The 13773-nt window shown below is 40.3% G+C and overlaps 3 protein-coding genes across 5 annotated transcripts; 2 read left to right on the forward strand and 1 right to left on the reverse strand.

Annotated features, from left to right (window-relative positions):
• Nucleotides 1-672: 672 nt before the first annotated feature.
• LOC111343147 (major facilitator superfamily domain-containing protein 6-like) lies at nucleotides 673-3415 on the forward strand. 2 transcript variants are annotated; one of them, XM_022950300.2, is made up of 2 exons: nucleotides 673-2438; nucleotides 2708-3415. In XM_022950300.2, the coding sequence occupies exons 1-2, from the start codon at nucleotides 1175-1177 to the stop codon at nucleotides 2938-2940; spliced, it is 1497 nt and encodes a 498-aa protein (XP_022806035.1). In that variant the 5' UTR covers nucleotides 673-1174; the 3' UTR covers nucleotides 2941-3415. The 2 variants fall into 2 exon arrangements, with proteins under 2 accessions (XP_022806035.1, XP_022806036.1); XM_022950301.2 differs by having other exon boundaries at nucleotides 2852-3415.
• A 1318-nt stretch (nucleotides 3416-4733) lies between these two features.
• Nucleotides 4734-8413, forward strand: LOC111343148 (major facilitator superfamily domain-containing protein 6-like). 2 transcript variants are annotated; one of them, XM_088731125.1, is made up of 3 exons: nucleotides 4734-6368; nucleotides 6808-7056; nucleotides 7739-8413. In XM_088731125.1, exons 1-2 carry the CDS (start codon nucleotides 5105-5107, stop codon nucleotides 7041-7043), a joined length of 1500 nt encoding a protein of 499 aa, XP_088587251.1. In that variant the 5' UTR covers nucleotides 4734-5104; the 3' UTR covers nucleotides 7044-7056; nucleotides 7739-8413. The 2 variants fall into 2 exon arrangements, with proteins under 2 accessions (XP_088587251.1, XP_022806037.2); XM_022950302.2 differs by having other exon boundaries at nucleotides 4739-6368; nucleotides 6808-8413.
• LOC111343146 (uncharacterized) lies at nucleotides 8258-13454 on the reverse strand. Its single transcript, XM_022950298.2, has 4 exons — nucleotides 13237-13454; nucleotides 12314-13159; nucleotides 10686-10902; nucleotides 8258-9537 (listed from the first exon to the last, which is right to left on the reverse strand). Exons 2-4 carry the CDS (start codon nucleotides 13100-13102, stop codon nucleotides 8930-8932), a joined length of 1614 nt encoding a protein of 537 aa, XP_022806033.2. The 5' UTR covers nucleotides 13103-13159; nucleotides 13237-13454; the 3' UTR covers nucleotides 8258-8929.
• Between the last annotated feature and the right edge of the window lie 319 nt (nucleotides 13455-13773).

Genomic DNA, 13773 nt, shown 5'->3' on the forward strand with positions numbered 1-13773 from the left:
TGGTGGAATTGTGCATCAAATCTGATGCGAAAAACGGACAACGATATCAGTTGAAGCGAATCGTGACGGCGCTGATGCCGAGTCTCCTTTTCCTTTGTTTTTCTCTTTTTCTGCCTCATTTAAGAACTCTAACCCAAGGGAAAAGGTCGAAACATTGTCTTCGTTTTCGGACTAGTAGGCCGAGTTTCTGTTTGTATCCATTATTGTCGCGAAATATATTATTTTTTCCCGTGCTAACAATGGCCGCTCGCTCGAAAACAAACATTTCTGGCGAAGTCGGATTTGCTGACGCTATCAGCGTGCACTATCGGGATTTTGAGTATAATGAATTTGATTGCACGACTCTGCTAGCTATGTTCTAAATTTTCTTTGTTCATGTTTAGAAAAAAGTTTCACTCCTGGCATATGAAAGCACCAGTTTTAGTCGTTGGGAACAGGTCCCGGCCGCTGGAAGGGTGGATGACAATATCCGCCGTATAAATCTCATTCCGATGGATAGCGTAGTACATTTTGTCAACACTTTTCCGCCGGATAGCGATTTATCTGTTCGTTAGATATACGCCCTTTAAAAATGGGCCCGAGTATAAGTAAGTGGATGGGAGAATAAAGGCTAAAAGTTTCTAAAGAAACTGTGCTGCTGCGTCGGGGGGGAGGGGGGGTAACAAGGTAATTTGGTTATATCAACTAAGTTGAAATTGTAAATTGGCCACCGTAACGAATAAAAAAGCTGACGTTTCGAGCGTTATTCGCTCCGACGAAGGGCTAACGTTGGAAACGTCAGCCTTTTTATTCTTTACGGGGGCCAATTTACAATTTAAGTGGATGGGAGACCTGATTGCGAACGCACAAGGAAATTCTATGCATGCAGCCATGGATATTTTATTCACTTACTGGAATGCTCCAACGACTTCCGTCGAATTTTGGTGAGATTTTTCTGAGGAAAGGTCACTCTGCCCTCCTTAAAAATCGTCGATAGGGTCGAAAAAAATCGATGTATACTTTAAATTGTTTTATCAAAGAAAGAAATACCAGCAACAACTCAAGCGAAACGGCTGAAATAATTGAAATATGCAAATGTTGGTCTCCTTACAAGTCGTCGTCAGGAATATTTATTTGCGTATTTTGGGCAACGTGTCCCAGATACGAAGCGAATGAATTAAGTTAACGCAGTAAAATGGAAGGTAAAAGAGACCACAGAGAGACAGCTTCTTCGTCCGGCACGGTTTCTTCACCAAATTCATTCGCTTTGTGCCATCCAGCGAAATTTGCTTTCAAAGCTTACTATTTCTTCTTCTACGCCGCCATTGGAAGCTCCTTTCCGTATTTAATGTTGTTCTTCAAACAGCTGGGACTGAACGCTGCACAGGCTGGAATTCTAAGCGGGGTAAAATTGTTTTCTGAAGCTATCGGAGCGCCTTTGTGGGGAACAATTGGAGATCAATTAAGAATTCGAAAGATTATTTTGTTCGCATCTCTTGTGTCATTTTCGTCAGGGATTTTATTGTTTATGCCTTTCCCACCAAGAAATCAAGAGTGTATCGAGACGAGAGCGAACGCTACAGAGATCAAAACGCCACTGAGCTTTACCACAGGACAAATAAGATATGAAGAACAGAGCATCGAAGAAGGAGGGTATCTCAACCACACAGGTCAAACAAATTTCAGTCGTCGAATCGACGAAACTGAGATGTCAAAAATATTTACAACTTTTTTAATTATAACCATTAGCAGTCAAATTGTCGGCTCGGTAGTTTTCAATATGCCTGATGCCTTGGTCGTGGGTTACCTCCAAGGTGGTATCAGTACGTTCGGGTATTATCGGGTATGGGGCGAAGTTGGAGTCGCTACTGGTTCGTTCGTTGTCGGAGGTGTCATCAACTTTTACCGGTCCGAAGTGTGCGGTGAGATCGTGAAAAACTACTTCATTTCATTTTATTTCTTTGCTGGGTTTATTTCGCTTGCTATGTTCACCCTTATCTTTGTTAAGGTGACGTATCCGGATGGGGACGCTGATGATTCGAACTTGTGGCTTTTAATAAAAGAACTTATGCGCCTTCACAACGCCATGTTCGTGGTTGTGGCTTGCTTCCTAGGCATTCTTGTGGGTATGCACGAGTATTTTGGTCTTTGGTACTTAGATGACCTGGGAGCACAACCTTACATGCTGGGTCTAGCTTCCGGTTTGCGATACGCCATTGCTTTATGCGGGTACACTTTTTCTGGAATGGTTATAGACAAGTTCGGATACACATGCACCATAGCAGTCTGCTTGCTGCTCTATACTTTTGATTTCATGGGTATGGCGTTTGTTGTGAACCCCTGGCTTGGCGTGGTACTGTTTAGTGCTCAGGGGCTATTATACGGAACCAGCTGGTCTGCCTGCGTAGTTTTTGGTGGTACTGTGTCATTGCGCGTGGGTTTCTATTCAGCAACCCAAGGTAAGTGAATCACAGACTGGGGTAACTTTTAGGGTCCAAGGTTACCTTGGACAAGTGCGGAAGTATCTAAAAATCAAAGAATCATTGTTGGTAGATAACGAAGCACTCAAAATGGGCTATGGTAACCTTGTTCCCATGGTCCTCTCTTGCTCTCTCACTCCTCCTCCATCGAGGGAGAAAGAGATAGGACCCTGGGAACGAGGTCAGACAGATGCGTGCGTGGGCATGCTCTTGCCTCTCGTTTTTAACTTTATTTTCTTTGCCTTCAGGTGTCCTCGGCGGAGTTTACTGGGGTTTAGGAGTCGGCACAGGGGTATTTCTCAGCGGTGTCCTTATAAACTGGCTTGGCGTTGCCAAGACCTATTTTGTTTACTCTCTGGTGACACTTCTAACTTTAGTTCCTTTTTCATTAGCTAATTTTTGGATCAGATCGAGAGACGATAGAGGGAACAGTGACCAAAAATATGAACTATTGCCGAAAGAGACAGAAGAAAACCATTGATGCCACTAAAGGTGTCAGTTATTCTTTAAAACTATAATGTCTCGCCAGCTTACTCCTCCCCACAAACTTACTTCATTCTTGGACTAGTGTTAGACCTTGTGAACAGGCCCAGGTTGTATCCGCTGGATAAATTTCGCTCCGATGGATAGCGTAGTAAGTTTTGTTGACACTTTCCCGCTGGATAGCGATTCATCCGTTCGATAGATATACGCCCTTTGAAAAATGGGCCCAGGTGTTTTTCTAAGTAAGTACATGGGAGACCAGCTTAATATTGCGACTGCCGAAGGAAACTCCATGCTTGGAGCCATGGATATTTTATTCACTTACTGGAATGCTCCAACGAGTTCCGTAGAATTCTGGTGAGATTTTTCAGAGGAAAGGTCACTCTTCCCTTAATTAGAAATCGTCGATAAGGTCGAAAAAATTGATGTATATTTTGAATTGTTTTATTTAAGAAAGAAATACCCGCAACAAATTATCTCCTTTCCGATCCTTTCCAACGTATTTTAGGTCAAGTTTAACTGTAAATTCAGGGGTCGAAACGGCTTTCGACGAAGGAGAACGCATACTAATCATGTCGTTTTTCGGAAATCACTCTCGAGGGTTTTATGGACCAGTCCCAAGGAGATCGATCATGATGCCATTTGATTTAGGGGTCTTAGTTTCCGTAATTACGAAAACTAAAAGACCCCCATCAAACCATTCTTTAAAATTTCTAAAAAGTCAAATTACTAACGTTCAAAGACTATAATCCGTAAAACAACCCTAGTTTTTGGTTGTTTTACGGATTAAAGTCTTTGAGCGGTCGTAATTCGACATTGTAGAAATTTTACAGAATGGTTTGGAGGGGGTCTTATTTTTCGTAATTACGAAAACAAAGAGGGGTCTTAGTTTTCGAAATTACCAAATCTAAGACCCCTGAATTTACAGTTAAACTTGACCTAAAATACGTTGGAAAGGATCGGAAAGGAGATAATTTGACAGATTAGACCTGTTTTGGTTACAATGTGACTTTATATTTCGACGGATTTGATTTCAAGGGGTGTTAGTTTTCGTAAGTCTTGAAACCTAAGACGGGTCTTGAAGATCTTAGGGCCTGATTACATGAGCCGGGCTGGCCCTGTTAGCCGGGCTGATTTCTTTTGTTTTGGTGTTCACCAAAGCGTGAAAACAAAAGAAATCAGCCCGGCTAACCGGGCCAGTTCGGCTCATGTAATCAGGCCCTTAGTTTTCGTAACACCGATTAAAAATGCGAGAAACCATTTAAAAATTTGTTCACGACGTTTCGTCATCAAGTCAAAGGGTGAAAGATAAAAATTTTTAAATACTAAAAAGACAATCATGGAATGTTCTTTTTAAACAAAGAGTTTTGCGCGAATAGAATCAATCTGCGTGTTGAGACTAGGAATGCGCTGTTTGATGAAAATCACCTCGTAGACAAGACAGTCCAATTTTCCTTGGCGCTGTATTAGAATTTTGCGGGATCGGCTTTCTTTGAGGAGGCTTGTTTCCCCATGGGCTGTCGAAAATTGTTTACCGATCGCAGAGTTTTTGTACTCAACAATACGTTGATAGAGGCCGTGTAGAGCTGTAAAGCCGACGTAATATGAATCACACGGATCACATGTAACAGAATAAACAACGCATTGTTCATTTACGACTGGAGGCTTCATTTTTCTGGGCTTGAGTTCTTGTTCCAGTTTTCTGCCGGCTGATAAACACGGGTTGTAGTGTGGTGCCAATCTTGTGATCGTCAGATCACGCATTTGCCTGCTCTTAACTGCGTTAGCTGATGTTTGATCTTTGGAGGGCAAACTCACTCGCACAACGCTGCTGTCCTCCTTGTTTTTCTCTCTCGTGCCAAATGAAAAGCTCTGAATGGTTTTGCAGGTAATGATAGAATTAATCATTGCCAAGGGATAATCAAGTCGGGTAAAGCCGATGGAACGCAGTTTAGTGCATTCTTGATTAGAGATCGAACGCACTTTAATTTTTGCGATCGGTGTTACACGTGCGCGTGAAACTTCTAGAAATCGAACGCACTTCAACCTTTGATTATGTACTAGTTTACTAGATATGTAAGTGTTGGTTTCATGACGAGTCAACAGAAACATTTATTTGCATATTAAGCAACGTGTCGGATGAAATTAGCTAACGTAGTAAAATGGAAGGTAAAAGAGACCAGAGAGAGACAGCTTCTTTGTACGGCACGGTTTCTTCGCTAAATTCTTCCGCTTTGTGCCATCCACCGAAACTCGCTTTCAAAGCTTACTATTTCTTCTTCTACGCCGCCATTGGAAGCTCCTTTCCGTATTTAATGTTGTTCTTCAAACAATTGGGACTGAACGCTGCACAGGCTGGAATTCTAAGCGGGGTAAAATTGTTTTCTGAAGCTATCGGAGGGCCTTTGTGGGGAACAATTGGAGACAAATTTAGAATTCGAAAGATTATTTTGTTCGCGTCTCTCGTGTCATTTTCATCAGGGATTTTATTGTTTATGCCTTTCCCACCGACAAATCAAGAATGTGTCGAGACGAGAGCGAACGCTACAGAGATCAGAATACCACTGAGTTTTACCACAGGACAAATGAGATATGAAGAAGAGAGCATGGCAGATGGCGGGTATTTCAACTACACAGGTCAAACGAATTACACGCGTCGAATCGACGAGACCGAGATGTCTAAAATATTTACAACTTTTTTAATCATAACTATTAGCAGTCAAATCGTCGGCTCGGTAGTTTTCAATATGCCTGATGCCTTGGTCGTGGGTTACCTCCAAGGTGGTATCAGTACGTTCGGATATTATCGGGTATGGGGCGAAGTTGGAGTCGCTACTGGTTCGTTCGTTGTCGGAGGTGTCATCAACTTTTACCAGTTGGAAGTATGCGGCGAGATCGCGAAAAATTACTTCATTTCATTTTATTTCTTTGCTGGGTTTATTCTGCTTGCAATGTTTATCCTTATTTTCCTTAAAGCAACGTATCCAGAAAGGGACGCTAATGATTCGAACTTGTGGCTTTTAGTAAAAGAACTTATGCGCCTTCAAAATGCCATGTTCATGGTTGTGGCTTGCTTCCTAGGCATTCTTGTGGGTATGCACGAGTATTTTGGTCTTTGGTACTTAGATGACCTGGGAGCACAACCTTACATGCTGGGTCTAGCTTCCGGTTTGCGATACGCCATTGCTTTATGCGGGTACACTTTTTCTGGAATGGCTATAGACAAGTTCGGATACACATGCACCATAGCAGTCTGCTTGCTGCTCTATACTTTTGATTTCATGGGTATGGCGTTTGTTGTGAACCCCTGGCTGGGCGTGGCACTGTTTAGTGCTCAGGGGCTATTATACGGAACCAGCTGGTCTGCCTGTGTAGTTTTTGGTGGTACTGTGTCACTGCGAGTGGGTTTCTATTCAGCGACCCAAGGTAAGTGAATCACAGACTGGAATAACTTTGAGGGTTGAAGGTTACCTTGGATTGCTTTTAATTTTAACTCATAGCAACCGCACAGCTTCTTAGCAAAGCCCTCAGTGACCCTTTTTGACCCTCAGTGAGCTCCAAAATTCATCTTAATGCAAAGTTGAAATATTACTTACAGTTCAGAGCCACCTTAAAAGTTTTGATACCATTTTCAAGGCGGCGAATGCAGAAGTGCGGTTTATCTAAGAATCAAAGAACCATTGTATATAGATAACAAAGCACTCAAAATGAGCTATGGTAACCTTGTTCCCATGGTCCTCTCTCACTCTCTCACTTGTCCTCTTTCGAGAGAGAAAGAGAAAGGACACTGGGAACAAGGTCAGACAGTTTCATGCGTGGACATACACATACCTCTTGTTTCTAACTTCATTTTCTTTGTCTTCAGGTGTCCTTGGTGGAGTTTATTGGGGTTTAGGAGTCGGCACAGGTGTATTTCTCAGCGGTGTCCTTATAAACTGGCTCGGCGTTGCCAAGACCTACTTTGTTTACTCTCTGGTGACACTTGTAATTTTAGTTCCTTTTTTATTGGTTAATTTTTGGATCAGATTGAGGGAGGAGAGAGGGAATAATGACCAAGAGCGTAAACCGCTATTGCTGAAAAAGACAGAGGAAAATCACTGATGACATCAATGAAGTTAGTTATTCTTTAAAACTATACAATGTTTTGCCAGCTTACTCCTCCCCACAAACTTGGGCTACCATAACCTCGACTGATGCATTTTCAGAAAAATATATAAAAACGAAGAAATAGGGCCATAATCAGTTGACCGAGATGAGAAAAGTCTTTGCAAATTCTCGCCCATTACCAAAACCCTCCGAGCTATGACCAAAGAGGAGTGGAGTGATGTAGGCCCTTGTCGATTGTGCTAGTAAAAGTAGCATATTATGCTACTGGCAGTGCCCGATTCTTTTCCAAATTATGCTCAAAGCTATGCTCGTTTTTGAAAGTTATGCTGCTTTTTCTTACTGTTTTCTTAAAAATTAAACACAAAACTAGTCCAAAAACCAACCTATATTTACCCTTGATAAAGCATCATATTTTCTTTATCTTATGTTACACACTCGCTGTCTTGATGACTCGCTTCTCTCGATTGAGTGCTTCCGTAATGGTTCTCTTAATTTCGACTTCTAGATGTTTTCTTTTCCACCGGCGTAATTTTTGGAAGCACTCCTCTGCAAACACTGCAAAATATCGTGTTGACTCAAACACTTTGATAATAACCTGGAAACTAATTGATATGATCATGTGATGGAACTTTTTTCACGTCAGACGCCTCCCCTGATCTTGTGTTTGCTGTTGGTTTTCTTCAATTCAGGCTCCGATCTCTAGCAATTTGAGTGGGTTCTGGCCTATAGGAAGCGGTTCTCCTTTTAAGTTGCTAGATGCCACTTTGTTGCCTATCTAAGCGGGAACTGGGACCGACGCAATCTGTACTTCCGGTGTACCCAGTCCTTTAAACCACCAACGACGTAGTATTGCGGTAACTTTCTTCCCTTTCCCCAGACGAATGAAAGTAGACCGAGCCATGGACAGAATTCGAAAATAATCAAACTTAGAGACAAAGCGAGTCATGACTCTGTTAATGTTCTCTTCGAGAAACTAAAAATATGCCGATTAGGCTAGCCGTGCTACTTTTAGAAAAAGTGAAAAAATTAATGCACGTTTTTTCAAATTATGTAAAAAATTATGCTAGCACAATCAATAAGGACCTAGGGGGATGTTTCAGGCTGTGGTAGACCTCTACGGGTTTTCTTCGGAAGTTCTTCGTCGCCGGAAGTCTTGGGTCGGGTCTTCGGAAAATTATCTCAAGCCTTGAACTAAAGCGGAGTTGACATGTGTACACGGAATACTTGCATGAAGAAAGAATATATTAAATACACTAAAAAATTAACTTAAACTCTTCATTTTATATTCACAAACTCAGAAAAACTAGTATCGAAATTTTCAGTAATTACCCACGCAGGATAATAAAGTACACTACTTTCCCTTACACTACATAGAGTGTTCCCTGCTTCTACAAAGTGGGTAAAGTAGCATAAAACTTGTAAACAACAACACACACGCTCATAGTAGACATGGGACTACGAGCAGTTCCTCACTTTTTACGTAGTCCGTTGCAGGAGTCCAAAAAAATAAGCGAAAAAAATTCGACGTTAATGCGCCGCGCAGAACTCTGGAAGTGAAGCGCGTGAAAAGTAGTACTTTCAGAGTAAAATCAAATAATTTTTCGCATTTTTTTACTGCGCGTCGGGCTTTGCCGAAAAGGAGAGATTCTTCGTACTCTTCACGTAACATAAATGATTGTCTTTAAAGCATAATCTTTTCAATCAGATATGCATCAACTGCAACTACTGAGGGCTAGGTACCCCGTTAACACTCATTAGCAATTTTTTTCGAAGAATAAGTTCGTAAGACAAGACTTTCCTGGCCCTCTTAATTCTTCGTAGAAAATCCTATAGTACTGTTTAATGCCTTGATAGCAATGGAAGTTCTTGTGCCAACAAGTTCAGATCTCAATTCTCACAGATTCTCCAGAACTGGCACCCTCCACCAAATCTCTAGACACTAGAAAGTCCAGTTCCCGATTTTTTTTCTCCACTATGTAGCATCTTGTTTTTCCGAGGCAAGAACAGTCTGCAGAACCATTGCTGTACTTTCTGCAATAATCCAAGCCAGGGATTAGCGAGGAATTTGGATGGCGAAACGATAATTCAAGGCCAGTACTATGACGGGAAATCCCGTTATTGCTGTTGTCAGCTGACCGTGTATGCGTGCTGTTAGAGTACTTGTTTTCTCTCCCCGGTCCCTTTTCAATAACTTTTTGTCGACTTCCGTCTGTCATCGCATCAATGAGATCCAAAATGTTTTGGAAATGGTTTCCAGTCTCTCTCCAGATTGTAGCTTTCAAGTGTTGAGAGACACTTCCATTATTATTCGAAGAAGCACACATTTGCGAATCTTGCTCAAACATTTCCAGTTCTTCTGGATTAAAGTCGAGAGGCTTAATGTATGAAGTGGGACCAAACAGAATTTGAAATGCATTCTCTTGTTCGGCGTCCTCGTCTACCAAGCTATCCGATAACCAGAAGCTGCCGTGATTTGTACCTGAGGTAGCTGTAATGAGAAAAACAGTTGATGTTTAAAAAATGTGGAACCTAGCTAATTGGTCGATGCGTGAGCAGCATCTGATTTCTCCTTGCAGTAAGGTCACGAGAATAACGAAGATGATCAACAACTACAAAAACCCTTGATTGATAAACAAATTCTCTTTGTCAGCACCTTAGGAAATGTAAGGAAAACAGTATGGAGAATAACAACAAACATATGAAACATATGTGTGAACTGCGGTTATGAGACGTATATGAGAACGATCCTTCGCAGTAAAGCACTATTTGAGCAATAGTGAAAATCAGACCTGAAAAAAATTTCAGGCCTGTACGGGACTCGAACCACTGACCTCTGCGATACTAGTGCAGCGCTCTACCAATTGAGCTAACAAGCCAACTGGGAGCAGGCCATCAAATTAATTCGATATAAACCCGTAGATGATAAATCAAACAACAACAAACATATGAAACATATGTGTGAACTGCGGTTATGAGACGTATATGAGAACGATCCTTCGCAGTAAAGCACTATTTGAGCAATAGTGAAAATCAGACCTGAAAAAAATTTCAGGCCTGTACGGGACTCGAACCACTGACCTCTGCGATACTAGTGCAGCGCTCTACCAATTGAGCTAACAAGCCAACTGGGAGCAGGCCATCAAATTAATTCGATATAAACCCGTAGATGATAAATCAAACAACAACAAACATATGAAACATATGTGTGAACTGCGGTTATGAGACGTATATGAGAACGATCCTTCGCAGTAAAGCACTATTTGAGCAATAGTGAAAATCAGACCTGAAAAAAATTTCAGGCCTGTACGGGACTCGAACCACTGACCTCTGCGATACTAGTGCAGCGCTCTACCAATTGAGCTAACAAGCCAACTGGGAGCAGGCCATCAAATTAATTCGATGTAAACCCGTAGATGATAAATCAAACAACAACAAACATATGAAACATATGTGTGAACTGCGGTTATGAGACGTATATGAGAACGATCCTTCGCAGTAAAGCACTATTTGAGCACTATTTTTTTTTTCAGGTCTGATTTTCACTATTGCTCAAATAGTGCTTTACTGCGAAGGATCGTTCTCATATAAGTATGGAGAATGTTCATACTGATGTTAGGGTAAATTGGGTTAACTTACTGTTTAGAGTGTGAGACCGTGCGCGTGAAGAACTCTGCTGGTTACAACATTTCGCCCCAGGCCACTTGAGGGCGCGGATGTAAGCTCGTCTGAAAGGGGGCCAACAGATCCCATATAACACAGGATTCAGTAAACCGCTGACCATCGGTAACTGGATCGCACACAATCCAAAAAGCGACGGATATTCAATTGAATAAATACCAAGACTTAAAGCTACCTAAAAACGGAGAAAGAATGAAGACTTCTAAACAAAAAGATTAAATCTATGGATATTCTTTTTTTTTCCATATACCTAATAGTGTTTTGAAGTCGATTTCTTGGTCACGAATATTTGAATATATATTTGTTAATTGGTTCAAATGAACGTTGTTGATCACTTTATGAAGTTATTTTAACCATTGCGATCGTATCTTCAAGAGTTTTGAGTTTATTACTTATCTAGTTTTCTCATATTTGTAAGGCCCACGATAAATCTTTCCCCTGAAGTTTTCACTTTATACGATATGTCTAGTTCATTTATTTACAGTCAAACTAAGTGAAGCGTACCCCTCATGATTACATTAATCATTTGATTATTTGAATATTGAACCCGCTAATCGTTTCAGGAGCGCAATAACGAATTGAATATTTGAACATGGAACCCGCTAACCGTTTCAATAATGCAATAATGGATTGATTATTTGAATATTAAACCCGATAGCCGTATTCGTTTTGAAAAGGCGCGGATCATTGTTAAAATCAGAAGTCTGATTGGATTATGCAAACACGTGATGATGGATCGGAACTATTTCAACATGGCGCCAGACATGGCGGGAAAAGTGAATTCGAGTGTTGTGTAGAACTTCTTGTAAATGTTGTAAATGGAATGTTATCGAGAGCTTTTTTCGCCTATTTACATCTTGACGAACTTGTAGAAATTCTTGCGTGTATTCATGATCGAAAAAAATAGTTTACAGGCGAAACCATCGCAAGACTTTTTTATTTCGTTAATATTTGCGATCGACTGTTTTCACAGTGTTTTTACAGTGCAGTTTGTTCATTTTCAGGATTCCTCGTCAAAGAGAACAATCTTATTGGACTTCAGAAATGGATTTCTTATTTGAACAATGATCCGCGCCTTTTCAAAACGGATACGGCTATCGGGTTCAATATTCAAATAATCAATCCATTATTGCATTCGTGAAACGGCTAGCGGGTTTAATAATCAAATAATCAATTCATTATTGCATTCTTCAAATGACTGGCGGGTTCAATATCCAAATGATCAATTCATTAATGTAATCTTGAGGGGTACGCTTCACTTAGTTTGACTGTAATAACGACATTTAGATAAATTATGGCTGTTACTTTATCTGTTTGCGGCAAGTGGTTATAAAGGAAAACAGCGTTTTATATTATTTAATAGAATGGCTTAATGAGGTCCTACGTGGCTTGCATGTATTATGAAAAATTAAACTTTTACATTCCAACACTTTTTTATTTATTTTCAAAACCAACTGAAATAGCTGAAAAGTATCATTAAAAAAAAAAACCTTAGGCGTCATTTTTAGGTAGTGACATTGAAAAGAAACAATAAAAGGTAATGATATAAAATCTAAAAAAGGAAGGCTGGGTGTCCTCCTACTTACCATCCAAGGAAGAAGCGAACAAAAATAAATTACAGTTACCAATGTAACCAGGCGAGAAAGCTCTTTAGAGCTAGCAAAAATATCTCTTTCTGCAATGAGCTGTCTTGAGGAAATATCCATGTTCTCCTGTTTTGCATCCTTCGTATCGAAAGATTTTTTGCTAGCCATGCCAAATATTGCATAAAAGCAAAAACAGCTTATCACCAACAATAACACGTGAAACAAAACAAAAAACTCCGCGAAGGTGCTTTCATAGGGGAATAAACAAAACAACCCTCCGGAATCGCTGGAAACTTGAAAACCCTCGAGCCATAATAGAGGCCACGTTGCAAGAAAAGTGGCACAGATCCAAATGCCAAAGAAAAATATGATAGACAATTTTCCTTTCCAATGTTTATGGTAAAATTGTGGGGAAATTGTCATAAAAACTCTGTCTAAATTTAAGACGAAGACGAGTATAGTTGCTGCAATGCGAAAGAACACCACCAGCCAGGCTTGAACTCTGCACAGGGTGAAAAAATTATTTAAGTCCCTGCCATTGTTCATAATTGCATACAAGGCAATTCCGTTGGGTCCGAACACATTGAAAACTTCCGTTAACGAGAGAGACGCGATTAGCAAAGTGAATGTATTTTTTCTTCGGGTGAATTGGAAGATGCTTACGATCGTAAACGAGTTTTCCACGAGAATAAGTACAGAACACACAAACAGGACCACCACAAGCGAGATGTGAGCCTCCGAAGTCTTAGTCGGTAATTCTCGGTCTCCATTCGTGCTTTCGAGTGCCATGATGTTGAAGCTCTTGGCAATGAAGCTGAGTTAAACTGTGTAGATGATTCGATTTTTCTGTGGAAATATATTTGCAGATGTTGTTTAAACATTCAGACAAAACAACTATTACAAGCTGTGCGAACAAATCTTACCACCGCAAATCTGATAAAGAAATTCAGCTCTCACTGAAGTTTTCTCCCTTACATACCAAATACACATATGAAGTACACTCGGTCAAATTTTCCCAACTTTTAAAGAGTGAGCCTTAAAATGCCGAGATATTACTGTGATTTTGATAACATTTTTAACGGGATTTATTGTTTTTTGTTTTGTTTTTTTTTTTTTTAACTGCGGTGTTATGAGCGAGTTTCTGGTTGGTCGATATAAGTTTCATTGTGGTTGTTTACAATACAAAATTCCGTTGGTAATCTGTTAAGCACAGATGATTTGTCATTGTGATGAATCCATCATGCAGTAATTTCTTCAGGCTGTTCAAAACGAATTATCCGCTGGGAAAAGATTCAAAACAAGCCCTGTTTGCATGTGAAACAAAAAGATTAAAATTCAGCGACAATGCATTTTACATGAAAATTAATAAATCATTACGTAATGACGTAGTGTGAATCTTGTGTCAGAAATGTGCGTTTTATTTGTGAACGATAATGTATATTTTTCTCTCGTTCTATGCT

Source organism: Stylophora pistillata, chromosome 8, assembly GCF_964205215.1.
Source record: "Stylophora pistillata chromosome 8, jaStyPist1.2, whole genome shotgun sequence".
Taxonomy (NCBI): domain Eukaryota; kingdom Metazoa; phylum Cnidaria; class Anthozoa; order Scleractinia; family Pocilloporidae; genus Stylophora; species Stylophora pistillata.